At 35.9% G+C, this 23161-nt stretch overlaps 1 protein-coding gene and 1 pseudogene across 3 annotated transcripts in view; both read right to left on the bottom strand.

Moving 5' to 3' along the window:
* Nucleotides 1-23161, bottom strand: part of UBE2K (ubiquitin conjugating enzyme E2 K) — a 65681-nt gene that overhangs the window by 11768 nt on the left and 30752 nt on the right. For all 3 annotated transcript variants that reach the window (XM_045550553.1, XM_045550552.1, XM_045550554.1), the window contains 3 exons: nt 20618-20711; nt 15999-16057; nt 5916-5998 (listed from right to left, as the gene is read on the bottom strand). In XM_045550553.1, coding sequence (XP_045406509.1) covers nt 5916-5998; nt 15999-16057; nt 20618-20711 — 236 coding nt within the window. The remainder of the gene's footprint in view (nt 1-5915; nt 5999-15998; nt 16058-20617; nt 20712-23161) is intronic.
* On the bottom strand, nt 11776-12621 carry LOC123637379 (annotated as a pseudogene).

Here is a 23161-nt window from a genome sequence, read left to right as displayed (position 1 = left end):
CCTCAAAATTGAGGGAAAAAATCTGGAACTATAACTTTAGATTCAATTCATAACAATCTCGAAGAGAAAAAGGTATAGTCATCAGTTTTCTGCCTGGTTGAAAATTTTCATGAAATGTTTTGAGGAGTGTTTATAAACCATTAAGTATCAGTTGGCTAAAAAGAAATTTAAATACAAAGTTTTAAAAAGCTAAACACAAATCAATGATAAACAATGATATTTTAAAAATAATTCATTGTAAGAAAATTAGTATCAAAACAAAACCTATTCTTTTGACCCTAAATACCACAGAAACTAAATCTTTGATGGTATAAAGAAATGTGTGTTGGTAAATGAGCATTGGCTTAAAAAAAAAAAGAAAGAAAGAAATGTGTGTGGACTGCTCTACAGTAATTTCTTTTTTTTTTTTTTTTTTCTGAGACAGAGTCTTGCTTTGTTGCCCGGGCTAGAGTGAGTGCCCTGGCGTCAGCCTAGCTCACAGCAACCTCAAACTCCTGGGCTTAAACGATCCTACTGCCTCAGCCTCCTGAGTAGCTGGGACTACAGGCATGCGCCACCATGCCCGGCTAATTTTTTTTCTATATATATATTTTAGTTGGCCAGATAATTTCTTTCTATTTTTAGTAGAGACGGGGTCTTGCTCTTGCTCAGGCTGGTACATTAATTTTAAAATCTAAATTTAGTACTGTGAAAAAGTATACAACTGAAAACAATTTTTGATTCCACTTATTTTTTTTTTTTTTGAGACAGAGTCTCGCTGTGTTGCCGGGGCTAGAGTGAGTACCGTGGCGTCAGCCTAGCTCACAGCAACCTCAAACTCCTGGGCTTAAGCGATCTTAACTGCCTCAGCCTCCCCAGTAGCTGGGACTACAGGCATGCGCCACCATGCCTGGCTAATTTTTTCTATATATATATTTTAGTTGGCCAGATAACTTCTTTCTATTTTTTTTAGTAGAGACGGGGTCTCGCTCTTGCTGAGGCTGGTCTCGAACTCCTGACCTCAAGCAATCCACCCGCCTCGGCCTCCCAGAGTGCTAGGATTACAGGCGTGAGCCACTGCGCCCGGCCTGATTCCACTTATTCTTTTCACAAAATTCTGATTAAATCCATATTGTATTGAGATTTGTAGGATTCAGTGTATAAAATTAGCTTAAATCTATTAAAACAAATCCTAATAGTCAAGTAGGAGTATGAAATTTCAAAACGTGTTAGCTAATTTTTATTAGATAATATGAATAAAACAATACCTCATAAATCTATTTTCAGTAAATTAATTTTTCTCAAGTCTCTCTGTTTTTTTGGGTTTTATTGAGAGAGTCTCACTCTGTTGCCTGGGTTAGAGTGCCGTGGTGTCAGCCTAGCTCACAGCAACCTCAAACTCCTGGGCTCAAGTCATGCTCCTGCCTCAGCCTCCCAAGTAGCTGGGACTACAGGTGTGTGCCACCACGCCCGGCTAATTTTTCTATTTTTAGTAGAGATGGGGTCTTGCTCTTGCTCAGGCTGGTCTTGAGCTCTTGAACTCAAGGGATCCTACCGCCTCGGCCTCCCAGAGTGCTAGGATTACAGGGCTGAGCCACCTCGCACTGCTGTCAAGTCTCAAATCAATAAAGCATAGTTAATATGGCTACTTAATTATTTATTCACAAGGATTCAACAGGGCCTTACTATGTAGAATCATGTGAATTGTTCATACTGTTGACTGACTTTTATTAAGTATTCCACCAGATCATCAATAATTATTCCATGTTCATTCAAAACACTGAATGCTACATGAAGAGAATGGCAGCTTTTTTATTAATTTTTTTTTTTTTTTTAAGGGACAGGGTCTCACTATGTTACTGAGGCTAGAGGGCAGCGGCAGTCACAGGCATAATCCCACTACTGATCATCATGGGAATTTTGACCTGCTCCGTTTCTGATGTGGGCCAGTTCACCCCTCCCCTTAGGCAACCTGGTGGTCCCCCACTCCTGGGAGGTCACCACATTGAGGACAAACTTTAGTGCAGACACCCAATTGGCATAGGGCACTACAGCCCAGAAGTCCTGGGCTCAAGCTATCCTCCTTGCCTTAGCCGCCAGAGTAGCTGGGACTATCTATATGCCTGCATCATTGTACCAACTATTATAATTTTTTACTGACGTATAAACAGAGTAAGATGCTGTATAGCTGGATGAATTTTTGCATTAAGTATATACTCATGTCACCACCACTCTATCAATATATAGAGCATTTTCAGCCTCCCATATCTAGGACTCCAGGCACATGCTACCATGCCCAGCTAGATTTTTTTTTTCTCATTTAAAAAAATTTTTGTTATACCACTTCAGATCGACTGAAATCATCGGCTAATTTTTTTAATTTTTATTTTTATAGAGATGGGGTCTCACTATGTTGCCTAGTCTGGTCTTGAACTAGCCTTAAACTATTTCCCTGCCTCAGCCTCCCAAAGTGCTGGGATTACATGTGTGAGCCTCAGCACCTAGCCTTTACACAAGGCTTTTATAAAAGATAAAAACAGGCATTCATTTCTCTTGGATATATTCCTAGGAGTGAAGCTGCTAGGCCATACTGAAGATGTACGTTGAGCTTTGGTAGATATTACTGGTTTTAAGTCGTTGAGCTATACATATTCTTACTAGCAATGCATGAGGTGTGTATCTTACAGGTATATAGTGGTATCTAATTGTGATTTTAATCTGCCTTTCCCTGGTGACTACCATGCTGACCATAGCTTATTGACCATCTAGATATTCTCTAGTGCCTATAAGTGTCTCTTGGAAGGACAGTATCACTGACTGAAATTTTTACATGTTGTCATTTTCTTCCCCAAACAGATACCTTCAGTCAGTGGAAAAACATCAGAAAATAGTTTACACATAGGGTAGTTGTGGAGTTAAGAGATAAACCAAATTAAAATAAGTTGTTAAATATTAATAATGGTAAATCAACACCCCTACATGCATTAATATAAAACACCAAGATTAGGCCAGGCACAGTGGCTCATGCCTGTAATACTAGCACTCTGGGAGGCCAAGGCAGGAGGACTGCTTGAGGTCAGGAGTTCAAGACCAACCTGAGCAAGAGCGAGACCCACATCTCTACTAAAAACAGAAAAAAATAAGCCAGGTATGCTGGTGCATGCCTACAGTCCCAGCTACTTGGGAGGCTGAGGAAGGATTGCTTGAGCTCAGGAGTTTGAGGTTATTGCAAGCTTGGCTGAAGCCACAGCACTCCAGACTATGTGACAGAGCGAGACTGCCTCAAAAAAAAACCCAAACAAAACCACAAAGATTAAGCAATTATTTTGTAGCATACTTGCCTCAAATTATTTGATGTTTATGCAATTTATTTTTCCTAAGATTACTAGCCTATATTTTTCTCTATATCAAATTCCAGTTCTTTCTGAAGGCTAAACAGATATCCACTAAATGTCAATTATACTTCAGTAAAGCTGGTGGGAGGGAGAGATGACTCCATGAATATCCAGTCTCACCTACTTTATCTGATGTGTCTTTGATAGTTTTCAGTATTCTTTTTTTAATTTCAATAGATTTAGGGGGTACGAGTGGTGTTTTGTTACATGGATGATTTGTATAGTGGTGAAGTCAGGGCTTTAGTGTACCCAGAGGTTGTACCCCAGAGGTAATTTTTTGATCCTTCATTCCCCTACCGACCTCTTCCCCGATATTTTAAATAAAATAAAACCGTACAGATATGAAACAAGACTATTCACCTGCCTTAGGAAATGGGAATGGTTGATTTAAAAAATGTTTTGGTATAAAAATTCCAGTTCTCGCCCTATATATACACACACAATTATCTTTGAACTAGCTATAGGGAGATAATTAGACGTAGTAACTGGCTTAACTTTGAGCAAAAAGAGAAGTCAGTGGAAAGTTTTAGTCTGCAAGCTTTATTTGTTTTTAAGGTTCCATTCTGGCTGTTGAGAACAGCCTGAGTAGGGCAAAGTCAGAAGCAGGGAGGCAGGCTAATGCAATCATCCAGGCAGGAGGTAATGTGTTTGGACCAGGGTGGTAGTAAAGCCACTGATAAGATTTTGTAGGTTTCACCAACAGATTTGTAGACAGGGTACAGAATATCATGATGTGGTTTTTGCCAGAGCAAATTCAAGGACACAGGTGCCAGTAACATGGAAAGGGAAGACTATATGAAGATGCAGGCTTTAGGTTAGTTATCAGTTCCGTTTTGAGAAATATTTGAGATGTTCATTACATATTCAAGTACAGATGTTAAGCAGGCAGCAGGATAGGAGTATGAAGTTCAGGAAGGATAAATGTATGCATATGAAGCATACAATGGGAAGGTATGAAGTGAGATGAGCTCACCTAGGAAGTGAGTATAGACAGAAAGGAGTAGAGATCCAAGAAGTATCCCTGAGGCATTCTAAAGCACAAAGATCCAGGATATCCAGGAAGAACTAGTTACTTAAGAACTAGTCTGGGAATGAGCATAGAAAGGGAAGAACAGAAAAACCAAAGTACTGAAGGCCAAATGAAAAAAGTATGGTATCTCTAATACTGCAAATATATATTCATATCATTGAATCATAGAGCTATAAGGGGCCCTGGAGATAACTTCATAGATAAAAACACTGAAGCCTAGAAGTTCGATAAATTGGCAAAAGTCACAAATCAGAAGAGTGACTGACAGAAGATAAAGTCTATCCCACCCTGTTCAATGTTTGACAGTATGGAACATAGATCAAGAAACTACATCCCAAGAGAAACAGGATTTACTCAGACATGCTTGTTAGAATGGAAAAAGAAAACAAAACCAGCAAGTCTAGTCTGTTCATCCAGTTACTAAGTAAATCAAATTACCCATACACTAAATGTTGTCATTCCTGTTTCATCTTTTTTAGGTACTTCTCCTTTCTTAACAAATCAAAAACATAGCTTAAAAATTTAGTACCGACAATAATATATAATTTTTAGAAAATTAGGCAGACAGAATAGGCCCAATAAATATAGTCTTGGCTCCATGTATTCTTAGCAATTGTTACTCTATTTTCTTCCATTATTCCTTCTCTAAAAGAGTAAGATCAGAGTAAAAGGTCACAACATATTGTCACTCAATCTCTTCCAATTTTATTGTATTCTCCTATGTCAATGTCATTTTATATCTCTTGTCTTAGTTTATCCAACTAAAAAATGTGCTAAATAAGTAACACCTATCTCTGTCTATACCAACTATCGTCTTTATCACTGTTAGCATATGCCAGGCTCTATTCTAAAAGAATTACATAAAACCACTTATTTAATCCTCTTAACCCTCTGAAGTACGTATTAACCCCATTTTACAGATGTGGAAACTAAGGCACACAAACTTTGCTTATGACCACACAGCTTACTAAACAGCAGAGATAAGATTTGAACCTGATGGCTCCAGAGTAGGAATTCTTAAAACACTATGCTGCTAAGATCAAATCAGACAAACCAAGTGAAAGTACTATAAAGTGCTACTATGCAAATGAACATATCACCTACAAAGACTCCCCTTGTTGGAAACTGAGAACCTTAACTGTGCTCAATTATCACAACTTCTAACAATTTTGTTGCTTACATTCCATCTAAGTGGGAGATGACTACTTTAATACTTACTTTTTTAAATCTTTCAAAAATATCTTGCTGAGATAGCGTAAGAATCAAATTTACCAAAGTAACAAATGAAATCCAAGACTTTTCTAAATGTAAAGCTAGAATTTGACATTATCTAACACGTCTCTATTTAAATATAGATTGTGATCTCAATTGTAACATATTTTCAATTAGGTACTTAAAGGATTTTATAAAGTTACTGCCCAAATAAGATAAAGTATAATATATGTTCTGAAGCAATTAGACACTTAACATTCTTATAATCTTGGAGAGAAGGTGAATTCAGAATCTCTTACCATTGATCTTTCAGGATATCCAAACAAATAGCCCCTGTGACGGAACTAATATTAGGATGCCATATTTTAGTGATAAACCGGACCTAGAATACAAAGCACACTTAAGTTTTTAAGTTAACAGAAAGGAAACATATATAGTTTATGTAGAACTACAAGAAAATGAAATCCTCAAATCAAAAAAAAAAATCTATATTTCTATTACATCAATTTTGCCAATGTAAACAGAAGGGTGTAGAAGACAAAGCATTCCATAAGCTGAATGTTGTCACTGACATAAATTCTTTTTAAACCTTTTAATAAATGCTCCACCTTTAAACAAACCCAACAATTAGTAGGAGCTTACAATTTACCTAGCATAATGCTAGCTGCTTTGAAAAATATAACAAAGACTAAAACCCATTTGGGCAAATAAGGTAGTACATAAAATCAAAATATAGATAATAAGAGGCACCTTTCTTAGTGTGAGGAAGAGTACAGAATAGGTTTGAAGGAAAAAGTAAGCAAAATCAATACATGGAAGCACAAGTAGTAAGTGACTGTAATATCAATTTTTCTGTAGAAATTTTTCTCAATTTCTTTTTAAAAAATATTTTAAGACCTATTAATATGTCCCAGGCACTGAAGAGACAATGAAGTTTGGAGTTTAAGAAACTTACCCAAAATCAAATAGCTAGTTAACAGAGCAAAATGCAAACTCACACAATCTGATTCCAGATTCTAAGTCTTTTTTTCTTTGAAGACAGAGTCTCTGTCACCCAAGCTGGAGTGCAGTGGCATGATCTTAGCTCACTGCAACCTCGAACTCCTAGATTCAAGTGATCCTCCCACCTCCCTCAGCCTCCCAAGTAGCTACCACCACACCTGGCTAGTTTTTATTTTTTGTAGAGATTGGGTCCTGCTAGGCTCAAGCGATCCTCCCACCTTGGCCTCCCAATATTCTGGGATTACAGGCATGAGCCACCGCACCAGCCAGATTCTAAGTCTTATCATCTCACTATTTGTCTTAGCATGGAAAACTAATAAATCAACAAGTGAAAATGATAACTCTATCAGACCACCATTAAATGAAATCAAGCTCATCAGCTCTTACTCATGAGCTTTTGGAGGACCTTTATTACTATTACTATTATTATTGATGCATATGGCAGTGACCACCTAAACCCAAATTCTTTAACACCTAATAGATTAATTACCATGTGCCAAGTAATGTTCTAAGCATTTTTTATAAACTACTCTTCAATATGTGCTCCAAATCTGAGCTATTTAAGAAAAGACGGTAAATAGTTTCTGTTTTTCTCTTCTTGTGATTTCTTGGTATGTCTACACTACCTGCACCTGTCTCTACTTCTTCACCTCCTATCCATTCGCTAACTCATACTCAATCTGAAGAAGCACTTTAAGTCACCAATGGCTTCAAAACATCTAAAACTTAAAGGATACTCTCCACTCCTTCATTCTCACTGTTTGATCCTTTTTTATTCTCAAAATAACTAATCTTATTGCTTTCAATGATACCACACTTCTCTGTATCCACAGAACCACTATTGCATTAAAGGAGACTATTATTCTTCTCCTGGGTTACTGGTGATAAAGTCTCCTGACTTCATTACCTTTTGTTCTGTCCTCTCCAGTTTATTCTCCACAATGAATCTAAAGACAGCCCTTTAAAACAAATCTGATTTGTGTCACTACTCTGCTTAAGACCCTTTAATGACTGCTCATTCCCTTTATGTAAGCCCACAGTCTTAACCTGGCCCTAGCCTACCCCTCAAATCTCAACTCTTACCTCCATTCCACATTCTACTCTCCTAGTCAAAAAGTCATATTCAAAAAAAATTTTTTTTGCCTCTGGGCTTTCATGCATGTTTGTTTTCTAAATAACACACCTCTTCTTCCTCTGGCTAACTCCTACTTATCCTTCAAGTTTCAGCTTCCAGATCACTTCTTCCTGATCTGTTCCTATCCACTCTGTAGTTGCCTCTGCTACAGTATTGATTACACTTCCATAATTTCTGCCTTATTTGTCTGCTCTTCCCTAAAAGGCACTATATCCATCCTGCTTCCTAGAGCATTCCCAATATCTAACACTGCCTCAAAATAAATGAATGTGCACTTAACGTTACGGTAAACATATTATTATAGGGCTAAATAGTATTTCTCTCAAATACAATGCAGGTAAAATAAAGATGAAAGCACAAAATTCACACCTTAATATAGATAGGTTGAATATTTCTTATCTGAAAATCCAAAATCCTCTAATGAGCAAAATTTCCTTTGAGCATCAATCCACACTCAAGAAGTTTAGGATTTTGGAACATTTCTGATTTTGGATTTTCAGATTAAAAGAGTCAACCTATATTTACCATTCACTGAATTTAATGGATAAAGATATAAAATAACTGCTATAACTTCAATAACACAAACCATAGCATTTTGTAACTTTAAAATAAAGTGGTTCAATATTTTCAACAAGACTGGAAAACAGAATTGAAATTACTATTGAAGATGTCACAAGGATTATGGTTTAGTCAAGTGATCTCAGGACGTATGAACTATATCTTGCTTTTAAAAGAAGGATCTTCTGGCCAGCATGGTGGCTCATACCTGTCATCCCAGCACTTTGGGAGGCCAAGGTTCACTTAAGCCCGAGAGTTTGAGAACAGCCTAGGCAACACTGAAAGACCCCATCTCTACAAAAACTATTTTAAAAATTAGTGAGGCATGGTGGTGCCTACTGCAGCCTTAGCTACTCAGGAGGCTGAGGCAGGAGTATTGCTTGAGCCCAGGAGTTCAAGATTACAGTTGAGCTATGACCCCAGGGAGCATAACGAGATCTCGTCTCCACAAAAGAAAAGCCTGGAATATGGTGGCGTGTGCCTGTACGGTCTCAGCTACTCGGGAGCCTGAGACGGGAGGATCGCTTGAGCACAGGAATTAGAGGTTGCAGTGAGCTATGATTGTGCCATTGCACTCTACTCTAGCCTGGGCTACAGAGTGAGTCCCTGTCTTGGGGCGGGGGAGGGAGAGAAGTGAGAAAAGAAAATAACATCTTCTATTCATGATTCTCTGTGGATACATATGCAGAACCAGGGAAATGCCGCATCAAGGATATTATTATTAAACTAATTTTTACTTTGTGCTATAATCTATATATAGTTAGGAAGAAATCTTGAATTTGCACATGATCCAATAAAGAATTTAATCTTCTACATTATCTTCATTATCCACCAGTATAGATATAAGTAACTGTTTTATAAGCAGTTTTTGTGTGGTCTACCTCTCTTTATCCCTTATTTCTTTCTTCCTTCATGTTCTTCATCATCCATTAACTCCTTTCATAGGTTCTCTCTGCCTTCCTCAAGCCTTAATGTTACCAATTAGTATCCACATGCATCCCAAAATATTGTCCTATTATTTTATACCTAACTCATATCCACTGTATTCTACCATTTTCTCCTATGGTCCTACTATCTCTGTCTTGAATTAAAAGGCCTAAGTATAAGAGCAAGTAATAATACAATGGACACTTTTAATGACTTATGTGAGTCATATTTAACTCTGATTATAAAACATATATGGGATGGTTTACATGACTAAAATGCTTATTAATAACAATTCAAGTCTCCTTATTTTCACATACAAAACTAGTATTATCTCCATCTGGGAACTTCAAAACACTCACTAGCTTTAGGAAGCACTCAAGAAATAAAAACAAAAATCTGAACCATAGGCCGGGTGCGGTGGCTCACGCCTATAATCCTAGCACTCTGGGAGGCCGAGGCGGGAGGATAGCTGGAGGTCAAGAGTTCGAGACCAGCCTGAGCAAGAGCAAAACGCCATCTCTACTAAAAACAGAAAGAAATTAGTTGGATAACTAAAAACATATACATAAAAAATTAGCCGGGCATGGTGGTGCATGCCTGTCGTCCCAGCTACTGGGGAGGCTGAGGCAGGAGGATTGCTTGAGCCCAGGAGTTTGAGGTTGCTGTGAGCTAGGCTGACACCACGGCAGTCTAGCCCGGGCAACAGAGTGAGACTCTGTGTCAAAAAAAAAAAAAAAAATCTGAACCCTATGTACACAATAGATACTATTTAATAAATGTTCCCAGACAGAAACAAAGCGGACTATTCTTAATTATCAATATTGGTAGAGCATCATCAGTATTCTTATCTCCTTCTACAGGATGCATCCTACATTTCATTCACTCTTTAGTTTAACGAACACTTCAGCTCTACTTCATGGTAGATGTGAGTTTGTATTTCCATGGGGAACTTCCAGTTTTAAGATTAGAATTCAAGGATATTACATTATTAAACCAGCTTCAATTCTTTCATCATACAAAAGAAAATGCTATTTTATTTTAAATGTGTGTACAGGTGGGCATGCTCATTAAAGATTATTAGCATTAGTATTTATATAAAATCTTGCATATAAAAGTATGTTTGTAACATCCAGGACAAAGAGGAAAATTTCCAACCTAATCTCCAATATATAATAGGACAAATCATTGAGCTAGAGTTTGACTAATTTAACATTTTTTTAATTAACAGAATATACATTACAATTTAACTCTAGAAACAGTATTGGTTATATGCATTAAATCGAATTCCTTCTGTATTATTTTCAGATGATTCAAAAATATATTTTCTCTTTTTAGAAATAAATCTGATGTTAAGATAAGTTTAAGTTTCCAATCTTTTCTCAAATTTTAGCAGTATTAATGACAGTACAAGCAAATATAATCAGGTAATTTTGATATTTTTACCTCATAATAAGACTTAAAATTAAATCTGAGTCCAAACACATGTGAACATGTAATTCAGCAATATACAAAAATATTCCCCATTCTTTCCACTGTATTTGCCAGTCAGAATGTTAAATTACAGCTATGACAAACTGGTTGAAGCCACAGGGAGACAAACTAGGGTTTACTAAAGGAAGACCTTTCTAAATCTCAAAGCTACCTCCTAGCAGAATGGCTGGAATTAGGATAGTAGTGGCCTTAGGGACAACATGAGATAGTAGCAAAAACATCAGACATACTTCAGTTCTTACAGTTTGAGGCCATTTTCTTCATTTTATTAAAAAAGGGGGGCTAGCCAGGCACAGTGGCTCATGCCTGTAATCCTAGCACTTTGGGAGGCTGAGGCGGGAGAATCACGTGAGGCCAAGAGTTTGAGACCAGTCTAGTATAGGCAATAGTGAGACCCTGTCTCTACAAAAAATTTAAAAATGAGTGTGGCATGATGGTGCACACCTATAGTCATAGCAACTCAGGAAGCTGAGGGAAGAGGATTGCTTGAGCCCGAGAGTTTGAGGTTACAGTGAGAAATGGATGATGCCACTGCACTCTAGCCCGGGCAACAGAGCGAGATCCTGTCTCAAAAAAAAGGGGGTGGGGGGAGAGGATGAGTTTAATAAAACAGTTATTTCAAGGATTAAATGAAATAATAGGTCAAAGTGCCTAAAACAGAGCCACCACTATGCAACTACATTGGAGCTATTATACACTATAGAGGCAACACCTTTAATGAGACAACTGAGACATAACTGACCCACTTAAAATGTACAACTTCATAACTTTTGGTATAATCACAGACTTGTGCAACCACCACCACAATCTAATTTTTTACTATTTTATCACATCAAAAAGAAACCCTGTAACCATGAGCAGTCATTTCACCATTCCCTCATCCCTAAACAACCACCAATCTACTTTCTGTCTCTACAAATTTGCCTTTTCCAATGGTTCGTATAAATGAAATCATATAATATGAGGCCTTTTGTGTCTGGTTTCTTTTTTAAAAAATATATTTTAATGAAAACACATTCTCACTGTCTTAAAAAGGATTTGCATTTTTTAATTTGAAGCTGCTCTGGCATTAGGACTTAATTGCTTTCTGCTCTATAGGTTTCAGATGCCACTGCACTACTAATTCCCCAGTGCTCTTCAGGCACGTGTTAGACATGACCTCTTCTGCTGGTCATGTGGCATCTTCAGGGGCTTGATTCTTTTTTTTTTTTTTTGAGGCAGAGTCTCACTCTGTTGCCCAGGCTAGAGTGCTGTGGCATCAGCCTAGCTCACAGCAACCTCAAACTCCTGGGCTCAAGCGATCCTCCTGCCTCAGCCTCCCGAGTAGCTGGGACTACAGGTTTGTGCCATGCCCGGCTAATTTTTCTATATATTTTTAGCTGTCCATATAATTTCTTTCTATTTTTAGTAGAGATGGGGTCTTGCTCTTGCTCAGGCTGGTCTCGAACTCCTGAGCTCAAACAATCTGCCCGCCTTGGCCTCCCAGAGTGCTAGAATTACAGGCGTGAGCCACCAGGGGCTTGATTCTTGTCAAATGTTTAACCACTTTCAGTTTTGCATTCACTGAGGGGATACCATGAATTTGAGGGGTATGTGCTTTTTCTAATCTAAGCCTCTTTATTGTATCTTTTTTCCAATATGGACGTCTTTTTGTACTTTTATTCTGGTTAACAAATATGTAGTTTATGAGGGTTCTGTGGATCTCCAGCATATTTTTCATGATCTGCAGGTGATGGCTGAAAGACTTTATCTGGAATTCTTGACTTAGTAAATTTGTGATGAATCCAATCTGTCACACCTTTTGTCACAATCTATAGTCTACATGAGGGCCTCTGGACTACTGAGGGCAAAATCCCTGCCATAAGTGTAGTGATTGTGCTCTTTCAGAGGCAGTATTCACCAAATGTTCAGCCTGAACTTTCCCAATAAGAGGAAGCCAAGCAGAGGAAAAACTATGGTTTCTTTCATTTAGCATAAAGTTTTTATGGTTCATACATGTTGTAGCATTTATTGGTATTTCATTCTTTTTTACAACCAAATGTGTGGATATATCACATATATCACATTTTATTTATCCATGCACACCAGTTGATGACATTTTTGGTTGGTTCTACTTTTTTGGCTATTATCAATAGTGGTGGTATGAACATCTGTGTATAAGTTACCGTGTGGACAAATGTTCTTATTTCTACTGGGTAGATACCTAGAAATGTAACTGCTGGGTCATAAGGCAACTCTATGTTTAGCATTTTGACCAAACTGTTTTCTAAAGATGCTACAATATTTTACATTTCCACCAGCAATGTATGAGAATTTTAATTTATAGAGAACATTTAAGTGTCAATGCTATTGTATTTTAAAATGTTGTTACAAAGGGAAGCCAACAGACTGCTTTGGAAAGGGCCTCTTGGGGTGGTAGTCACTGATTAATGCTAGTTGACGCTTACCAAGTGTTTACTATGTGCCAGACACTTCTAAGTTTCATATTCCAATAAATCTCAGGCACCATCAATTATTCAAGACACCATTATTTTATGTACCTTTAAGAAAGAAAAAAAACTCTGCCAATTATGAGATGCCATCCACTGAAATATGTATCCTGATTTCAGAGATGTTAAAAATGTGAAAAATGTTCATACAATTATTGAAATATAGTTCTTTAAATGGATTAACTTTTATAATCTTTATAACCCTATGAAAAGATTTTAAAGATGAGGAAACTGAGGCACAGAGATTATATAACTTTTCTAAAATGAAAAAGGCAGTTAAATGGAAAAAGTAAGATTTGAACTCTGGTTGATTGTTCTTGGTAGAGTCATATTCATGTTTCAGAGATTTTGCCCTCAACTCTTCCTTATCAGGATCAAAGAAGTAGATCCCAGTGATTTAACACATGGGCCTATCAGAGCCATATAGAGTCTGGGTTCTATTTAAGCTCTAAGCCTCAGTTCTCTCACTTATTAGTTACAAAGACTGTTTTGGGAAAGGCATATTAAATTCTTAGCACAAAACAAGTGACAGATGCTATTATCATTATTTAATAGTAAAAATATTGTGGTTGAGAGCAGTCCCTCTAGGGCTCTTTTCTTCCTTCCTCCCTCCATATTTCCATTAAAAAAAATGTCCATCAGTAGCTGAATGGATAAACAAAATGTGGTAATATATGCACAATGGATATTATTCAGCCTTAAAAACAAAGAAGTTCTGATACATGCTTACAACATGGATAAACCTTGGCGCTGTGGCTCACACCTGTAATCCTAGCACTCTGGGAGGCCGAGGCGGGCAGATCGTTTGAGCTCAGGAGTTCGAGACCAGCCTGAGCAAGAGCAAGAGCCCATCTCTACTAAAAATAGAAAGAAATTAGCTGGACAACTAAAAATATGTAGAAAAAATTAGCCAGGCATGGTGGCACATGCCTGTAGTCCCAGCTACTCAGGAGGCTGAGGCAGCGGGATTCCTTGAGCCCAGGAGTTCGAGGTTGCTGTGAGCTAGGCTGACGCCAATGGCACTGTAGCCCAGACAACAGAGCAAGACTCTGTCTCAAAACAAACAAACAAAAAAACAACATGGATAAAACTTAATAACATAATGCTAAGTAAAATAAGCCAGACACAAAATAACAATATATTGTATGATTCCACTTATATGAGTGAGGTACCCAAAGTATTCAAATTCATAGGAACAGAAATACAATAGTGGTTACCAGAAGCTGGGAACAGGGGTAACAGGGAAGCATCACCTAATGTTTCAGTTTGGGAAAATAAAAATGTTCTAGAGATAGATGGTGGTGAAGGTTGCACAACAATGTGAATATATTTAAATGCCACTGAACTGTATACCTAAAAATAGTTAAAATGGTAAATTCTATGTGATGTACATTTTACCACAATAAGAAATAATCAACCAGCCTTATCAGAAAATAGATGTACATAAGCAACAGAATAATAGGCACCCCGATACTGGTAGGTGATCCAAATTCACCCTGGAACTTCCATCACCATGTCTATTCTTAAATGGGAATAACCAATAGATTGAATGAATATATTCCAGGACATTCTCTGAGTGACTACTATCATATGCTCAAGGGACACTAGACTATTTAGGATCTACAGATTAACACATAGGTGTATAAGACATGGTCGTTGGTTCAGGAATATAAAATATAGTAAAAGATACATACCCAAAATAATACATGGATTGGTACTATATTTGTGTTGGCACTATATAAATTGTATAAAACGCTCTTGAGAGAGTAGAGGGAGAAACATTTGATGGGTACAGCTTAGGGAAGAAAGGAATACTTTACCTAGACCTCGAAAGAAAACTAGAATTTGAAATAATAGGGACAAAGATTCAAGTAAAAATGATAGAAAGGTGTGGAAGAGTAAGTACCATCTATAAATAGCAAATAATCCAGGCTGGAAAATGAGACCCACATTGTAGATGGAGGTGGTAGAAGATGAGAGTGGAAAAGAAGATTGGAGTCAGGTTGTAGGAGGTTCTAAATACCAAGCTGAGGAGTTTAGACTTTACTAATGGAAAGAAACATGATCAAAACTGCATTTTATGAAGATTTATAAAATAGCAGTGCTAAGAAAGAGTAGAAATGATAAAGATGGAAGGCTGATTAAATAATGGGCAAAATAGGGAAATAATAAAGTTGAATGCCTCAACTAAGGTGCTGATGGTAGCAAAAATAGAGACATAAAGGTGGTTCAGTCAAAAAAGTTTTGGTTGGGTCCCTATGTTGTACATGATCTTAGAGTATTCCATTCCCTCTTTTGACATTCATCACAGTTGCAATTCCTTGCTCATTTTTTTCTCATGCTATAAATGCCAGCTCAATAACAGGAGACAAAGTATAGTCTGTTATTGCTATATTCCTTGGCATATAATTGTTAAATGAATGCAGAACACACTTTTCCCTAAAACACATACTTCTTCGAGTCAATAAGAACCTCTCTCTATGTGTAAAAGGGCTCTCTAAATTTGGGAACACTGTTAAGTTTTTCCACACTTAGTATGTAAGCCATTGTCAGATGCACATCCTATTCCAGTGTAGAGCCATTACTGGCTGCCTTTGAGTAAGCTTGCTTTTCTGCTAATTTCAGAAGCAAGCCATCTGCCATTACCTAAAATCTTGTCCACATCACATTTACAAATCATAAAGCTGTAACTTTAATAAGCCAAAACATATATATTAACTAAATGAGCCAAGAAATATAAAATATTTTAAAAGTTCATGCACAAAAATGAGTTACAATACCTTAGGGGGATTAAATGGATATGTTTCTGGTATTTTTATCTCTAGTTGGTATCTTCCTCCTAAAAAGGGAGGGGACAGAAAGTTAAGAGTGCTACTCACCTCAAATATGTGAACCCAAATAGGACTTTTCAAAACATCTACTATTTTATATTCAATTACAACAAATTCATTTCAAAATCGAAACCCAAAAGAATAATCAAAGCAGTAGTTTTTAAATAAGGCTCTTTAAAACATACAGAATATCTACTTTATATGACTATATTGGTTTATCAGTGAGTAATAGGGCCAGAGAAGATAAATACATTAGCTCCACAGACAATCCAACGCTAAAGATTTCTTTAGGACAATTAACTAGTATAGTTTCCCTCTCCTTTTGTTTCCTCTAGTCCACCCTGCTCAAAGTTGCTAAGTAACAGAAAAAATGGTCAGGGAAAAAAAGAAGAAAGAAGGCAGAAAGGTGTGAAGGCATATATGATACAGAGACAAAGGATATAGATTATGCCATAAACTAAAAATTCTACTTCTGGCTGGTTCTCTCAAATGCAAAAATGTCCCAATCTTTTAATTTGTGCCTTAAATTAAATGCCAACACTTCTTGTTAAAATGTTAAAAATAAAATTCAACAAGACAATAGAGAGGTATAAAGACAAAAGACTACTTCTTCCTTTAAATTTGTATACAAAATGCAAAACTTTACGAAGTAGATATTCTAGCCAGTAATATACAAACAGAAGGCAACATTCTGTTTTGCTGTGAAGTTATCTTGAGCAACTAGCAGCATTAAATAGGTATTGAAAAAAACTTATCTAGCTTCTTATAACCATAACTGGGGAATTCAAAGGGAGGATAACAGCCTCTCAGGATACTCTGAAAGGCGAAGTTTTGCACTGGGGCGAGAGGCTGGATTTGAATCCTAATTCTAAGGAACCTTCCAATTCTAAGAATTTATGACCCATTAACATAGAATACTATCACAAAATATAGCAAATGAAACTGTGCTCCTGAAATATTTACATATGAAACTATGACTAGGATTTTGCTTCAAAATAATCTAGGGATGGGTAAGATCAAAGACTGGCCATGAGTTTATAGTTATTAATGCTGGCTGAGAAGTACCTGGAGGTTTCATTATACTATTCTTCTTTTGTATGTCTCTGAAATTTCCCATAATAAAAAGTAAAATAAAATGTATGTGCTAGAAACATTATTAACTTCAAAATTGTATACACTCAGCTCTTGAAAAAGTCAAGCTGTATATTCTGGACTCTATCAAATCCACTTCCTCCATTGTTATGAATGACTGTGGAAAAAGAAAAGCATTTCACTTGGTACCATTTTCTTCAAGCCCTTTTTGGTTCCAATCCTTCTCTTCATGCTAATTCTTAACAGAGTTCCACAGTAACTACTGCATGAATTGAACTAGATGCCTGAATCACAGAAAATATAATTGCAGCAAAATATAAAGAAGAGTAGTCAAAAGAAAAAAAGACAGGTAAGAGAAGGTACCTGAGGAGATTTTGTGACTGTAACTGTTTATGTTCAGAATTATAAATGCTAGCTTCAAATATAGGTATACAATAAATTTGGCTTGAGTAATACATGGGCTCTTCTTTTTCCTTCCTAAGAATCTCTTTTTATTTTCTGGTTAAATTCCAGATTACTATTTCTATAATGTGTCATACAAAGTTCTTCCTTCCTGAATATTCAAAACAATCTCTTAGGAGCATTGTGAGAGCCTAGAGATACACAAAGAATGCTGTACTCTACAGTCTCCAAAATTTTATTTCTACTATATATAACATACGTTATACGCTCTGTCTTGCATATAACCTGACAACTTTCAATATATAACCACTACAGTATTAACCACAGCATTATTTGGTCAGGGTAATACAACTAAGTGATCATTACGATAATTACATTATTCATATTATAATAGGTTTCACGATATAACATTTATTTCTTGAAGAATAGCTTTTAATATTAAACACTTATAATTTTTAAATTTAACTGAACCCAGAAGGGAAATGGGGAAGCGATGCGAAATTTTAAACTATCAACAATGATCTCAAAAATTTAAGAGAATTTTTAGGAAGAAAGGCCCAAGAACTACACTGTTCCTTTGTCAATTATTAAGGCAAAGGAAATTAAGAAAACTGAGTTAAGTAACATGAGCAATATGGCAATTTTTCCACGAGTATTCTACTTCTCAATCTGATTACTTTTAACACTACATAAAATGACTGCCTCATTACTTAATGATGGTATAAACAGTTTAACAGTCCATATATAAACTTTTGCCTTAGCTTTTAAGCTTATATTTAAAAAACTCCAAAAACAGCAAGATTCCTACAATAAATGTCATCAAAATATTTACCTATGTTCGTAATTCAAAGAAAAAGCATCTGAGTTTATGCCCTTGAATGGTGCATTTCCTAAACAAAATGAACACTTATCTTCAATAGTTTTATGATAAAAAGAATAGAATTTAAGTTAATCTACCTCAAATATATACAAAAAAAGCAAATTATATCTAATCTCATCAAAATACTATCTTGTTTGGGAGCGGCAGCAGAAATAAACACTTAAAAATGATGAAGGCCGCTGGCGCAGTGGCTCAAGCCTATAATCCTAGCACTCTGGGAGGCCAAACGGCAGGATCACTGGAGATCAGGAGTTCAAGACCAGCCGGAGCAAGAGCGAGACCCCGTCTGTACTAAAAACAGAAAGAAATGATTTGGACAGCTAAAAAATATATATACATAAAAAATTAGCTGGGCATGGTGGCGCATGCCTGTAGTCCCAGCTACTCGGGAGGCTGAGGCAGTAGGATCGCTTGAGCCCAGGAGTTTGAGGTTGCTGTGAGCTAGGTTTGAGGTTGCTGTGAGCTAGGCTGACACCACGGCACTCTAGCCCAGGCGACAGAGCAAGACTGTCTCAAAAAAAAAAAAAAAAACAAAGATCAAACTTGTCTCTAACCAGTAAAGAATATGGTATATTTACATCTTAATTATTCTACAAGTAAGCGTACATTATCCAATTTTTTTAAATGCATCTACTTATTAAGAGTTCCTAAGAAGGTAATGAACATTCTACCTATCTAATTTAGCTCAGGAAGTACTTTGTTTATAATTTGCTGGGAGAGCTCTAGAATAATGCTAATTGTCCTACTGTCTTTTAAAAATGCAATCAAAACCACCTTAAAAAATAATTCAAGAATAACTATAATGTCTGCCTTCAAGAAGAAGCCAGTATATGATTACATAAAAAATCCCTTAAGACAAGCACTGATTTTTTTTAAGATAACTAAAGGTCTCCTCTACATTTAATGATTGTCAAAAGGACTAAATGAAACAGTATTCATGAAAGCATTCAGACCAGGCCTGGCACATAGGAGTACTCAGTAAACAACATGAAAAATTAAATGATATCTAGAAATGGTTCTGTGAACTGTAAAACAAAAAAATTAAATTTTATCACTTAAAAATTGGTACAATATGCTAAACACATTCTAGAGTCTTTAAAAATTTGGATGAAAATGAATATATTGAAGATTAGGTTTTTCTAAAATTTGGGGGATAATTGATCATTACAGAATTATAGAACTATTCAAAGTAGACATGACACCACTCCAATGTTCAGTCAATCATGATTTCCAGAAAGTGACTAAAAGCATACATAGGCTTTCCAATCAAAGGCTATTAGGTCAAATCCCAGCTATGCCACTTAGATGTTTGACCTCAGACAAGTTACTTTATTTCTCTAAGTTTCTTCATCTATGAAACAGTCATCACTGTACTTACCTTGTAAAATTTGTTGTAGGGATTAAATGAGAAAATACATGTAAAGCTCTTAATAAGTAAGAGTTATATATTCCACTATATGCTTTCTATTAAACAAATAATTGAATGCTCATTATATGCAAGAACCTTGGTTATGCTATATAACTCCAATTTACAATAATATTCACTAATGAAGACTTGCCTAATAAAAAATTAAGACACTATAAAAAGCTTCTTTCTGTATCTTACCACCCAATCTCATAGTCTAAAGTACCTACAGACTTAATTTGTGAACACAAAGTTCAGCACAGCTGTCTCCTTTCCTTTTTATATGTCTTCAAATGACCATTAAAAGCTTTACTGAATAAAGAAAATAAATATTTGGACTATAGCCTGTATGAAGACATATGAGTGCATGAAATGCTAAATGACAAACGGGGGAGAGGAGCTTTAAAAACAAAAACAATACTTTATCAGTCAGATATTTAAGGCAAGGATTGTTATAGATACCATATGAAGGGTAACAGAAAGTCTGTAGTCCTTATTTGTTAGAGACTTAACATGCCAGATGTTTTATTCTGTTAAAATCTAACCTATATAACCTGCAACTGGGCTCTGCTCAATCTACCATATTTTAGGGGAAAAAATAAGCTAAAATTCAGTAAGAAAAACCAGTCTATATAAAGTACCTAAATTTATTATTTAAAAATTGCTATGTATCCTAGGCCAACTGAAGTTACCTTCCATATAGTTTATAGATGCTTAAGATTATTCTGATTTAATGTTTCAGACAAGTTCTAATACGCACAATATTTTGACACAGAAAAAAGTACTTGCCTTCATATGGTGTGTCTGGAGGTCCTGCTATTTCTCCTCTTAATTCTGTAAAATTCTCATCTACAAGATCTACTTTAATTTGATTTTTGCTCGTCTTAAAAATAAACAGAAAATAAATGTTAGTTATGTCAGCAATAAAAAAGCCTATTTTAATGTATTACCTATAAAAATTTTGAAACCCCCTCTTTCATAAGCTTGATTATCTGCTCTAGTAAAAATAATGGTCTGTGCTTTTCTAGGACTTAGCTAGTTTTAAGAATATTTAAAACAAAGAAATTTTAATATCTCAATTTTTTAATGAAATAACACCACTCTGAATAATAGTACAATGGTTTGTTGACTTTCTAGGAATATTAGAGAAAAATAGTAGACAACCTACTTTATGTTTGCCAACTCCGTGTTAAGTCCAAAGTGATAAATCTACTCATCTGTAGATGAATGCTAAGATACTATACCCCCAGGATACATGGGCTCTACTCATATAAACAGAAAATTTAGGGTCATTAAAAGCCATTTAGGCCATAAGCTCTCACTTGAACTAATCATAACAACTCTAGACATTTAAGTTAATTGATTAACATATGACACCATCCACGAGGATGGTGAAAGCTATAGGCATCTAATTAATTTTCCTTTCCATGGAAATTCCAGAAGCCTAAATGCCTCACTGGAATCTTCTAATGTTTTTTTCAATTTGTTTTTTTGCTTAGTTTACTTCAATGGCAACTACTTGTTTTCAAAAACCCATTTCTACTTTAAATTTATCTATACCTACTTATTTTGCACCTTACACTTCTCAATGTACTTTCATATCTGTAGTATCACTTGAGTCTCTTTATCTTGTGATAGTCCATTCTCAGAGTCATGGGGACATTAAATGATTCAGAAAACCACCCAGTAGGATTTACATTAATGTTCTACAAAGACTAGCCTGCAAAACAGCTTGCCACTCATATTCCCAAACCTATACTATAAATACAATAAATCCTCTCCTTTTCTCAACTTGTTTAAACCTAAATCCCTAAAATACAAGTTATATCTTCATTTCTTTTATTAAGATTCCATGTTTTTACCTAATTGACATGATATATCTACTCTTAAGAAAGAAAGCCTCACCCAAGATTTTAAGAGTAAAGTTTTTTGCTTTTGGACCCATCTTCTTAAAATTGATTACTGTATGGGACACTATAAGAATTATTGTGTTAAGGTCCTTGGCTTCCTCCCTCCACCCCCAATAAAATAAACCATTTTTTTTTTTACTCTTTTTCTATACTAAGTATCTTTAGCACAGAATGTTTAGTACAGAGACAATATATAGCTTAAAACCCAAACTTTTAAAATTTCACATGACTCTTTATCTTATCTTTTAATAAGAACATAGGACTAAAAACTTACTTTCCACATTTTTAAAAACATTCTATTAGTATTGGTTTATTTCATAACCTTTTTTATGTTTGGAATTAAAGTCTTTCATATTTTTCTGAAAATATTTTTATCCAAAATTATACATAATGAGAAACTTCTTCCTAATGCCCAAAAATCACTGACAACCCTGGTAATTGTGGTAGAGGAGAAAATGTACATTTTAGTAACAGTAAAAATACTTTGTCCAGTATGTACATGAATGAACAATGTTAAAAAGAAAATTGGAGACATCCAACTTTCAATGATAAATTTATGAAGCCACTAGATTTCCATTCCTCTTCTTAAGACTTCTAAATAAAACGAGAGTAATCAGATCTTCCAAATCATCAATACTTTCAAAGACCTATATAGCTTCCCACAATCACCCCCTTTAAAAAGTATGTAAATAACCCTAAAATGTGAAGCTACTAAAGGACCTGATTAAAATTTTGAGGAAGGAAGGAGGATAAGGATTAGAAAAGCTGCTTTTTGGGACTGCTCCAAATCTCTGGTTAGTAAAATGCTAAATAAATAATTATTAATTTTTATACCTGTCCTTATTTCTGTCCACATCACCCCCAAATTATAATTCAGAGAAATATGGATCTTTTTTCACTCTAGAGAAAGAACACTATTAATGTATGAAAAATTTACTAAATCAGCTCAAGAAAATATCGTCGCCCTGATGAAACCCATTATAAAGAAGCATTCTAGGCCAGGCGCTGTGGCTCACACCTGTAATCCTAGCACTCTGGGAGGCCGAGGCGGGCGGATGGTTTGAGCTCAGGAGTTTGAGGCCAGCCTGAGCAAGAGCGAGACCCCGTCTCTACTAAACATAGAAAGAGATTATACGGACAGCTAAAAATATATATAGAAAAAAAAATTAGCCGGGCATGGTGGTGCATGCCTGTAGATCCAGCTACTCGGGAGGCTGAGGCAGTAGGATCGCTTAAGCCCAGGAGTTTGAGGTTGCTGTGAGCGGCTGACGCCACGGCACTCTAGCCTGGGTGACAGAGCGAGACTCTGTCTCAAAAAAAAAAAAAAAAAGAACCATTCTATAGGAGTCTTTATCTGCAGATAACTAAAGATAAAAAGAAAATGAAAAGTTAAAGTCAAAGATTTTTCACAGCTCAATTTTTC

Source organism: Lemur catta, chromosome 4 (genome assembly GCF_020740605.2).
Source record: "Lemur catta isolate mLemCat1 chromosome 4, mLemCat1.pri, whole genome shotgun sequence".
Lineage (NCBI taxonomy): Eukaryota > Metazoa > Chordata > Mammalia > Primates > Lemuridae > Lemur > Lemur catta.
The sequence above is the reverse complement of the archived record's forward strand: the minus strand, read 5'-3'. Positions and strand labels throughout refer to the sequence as shown.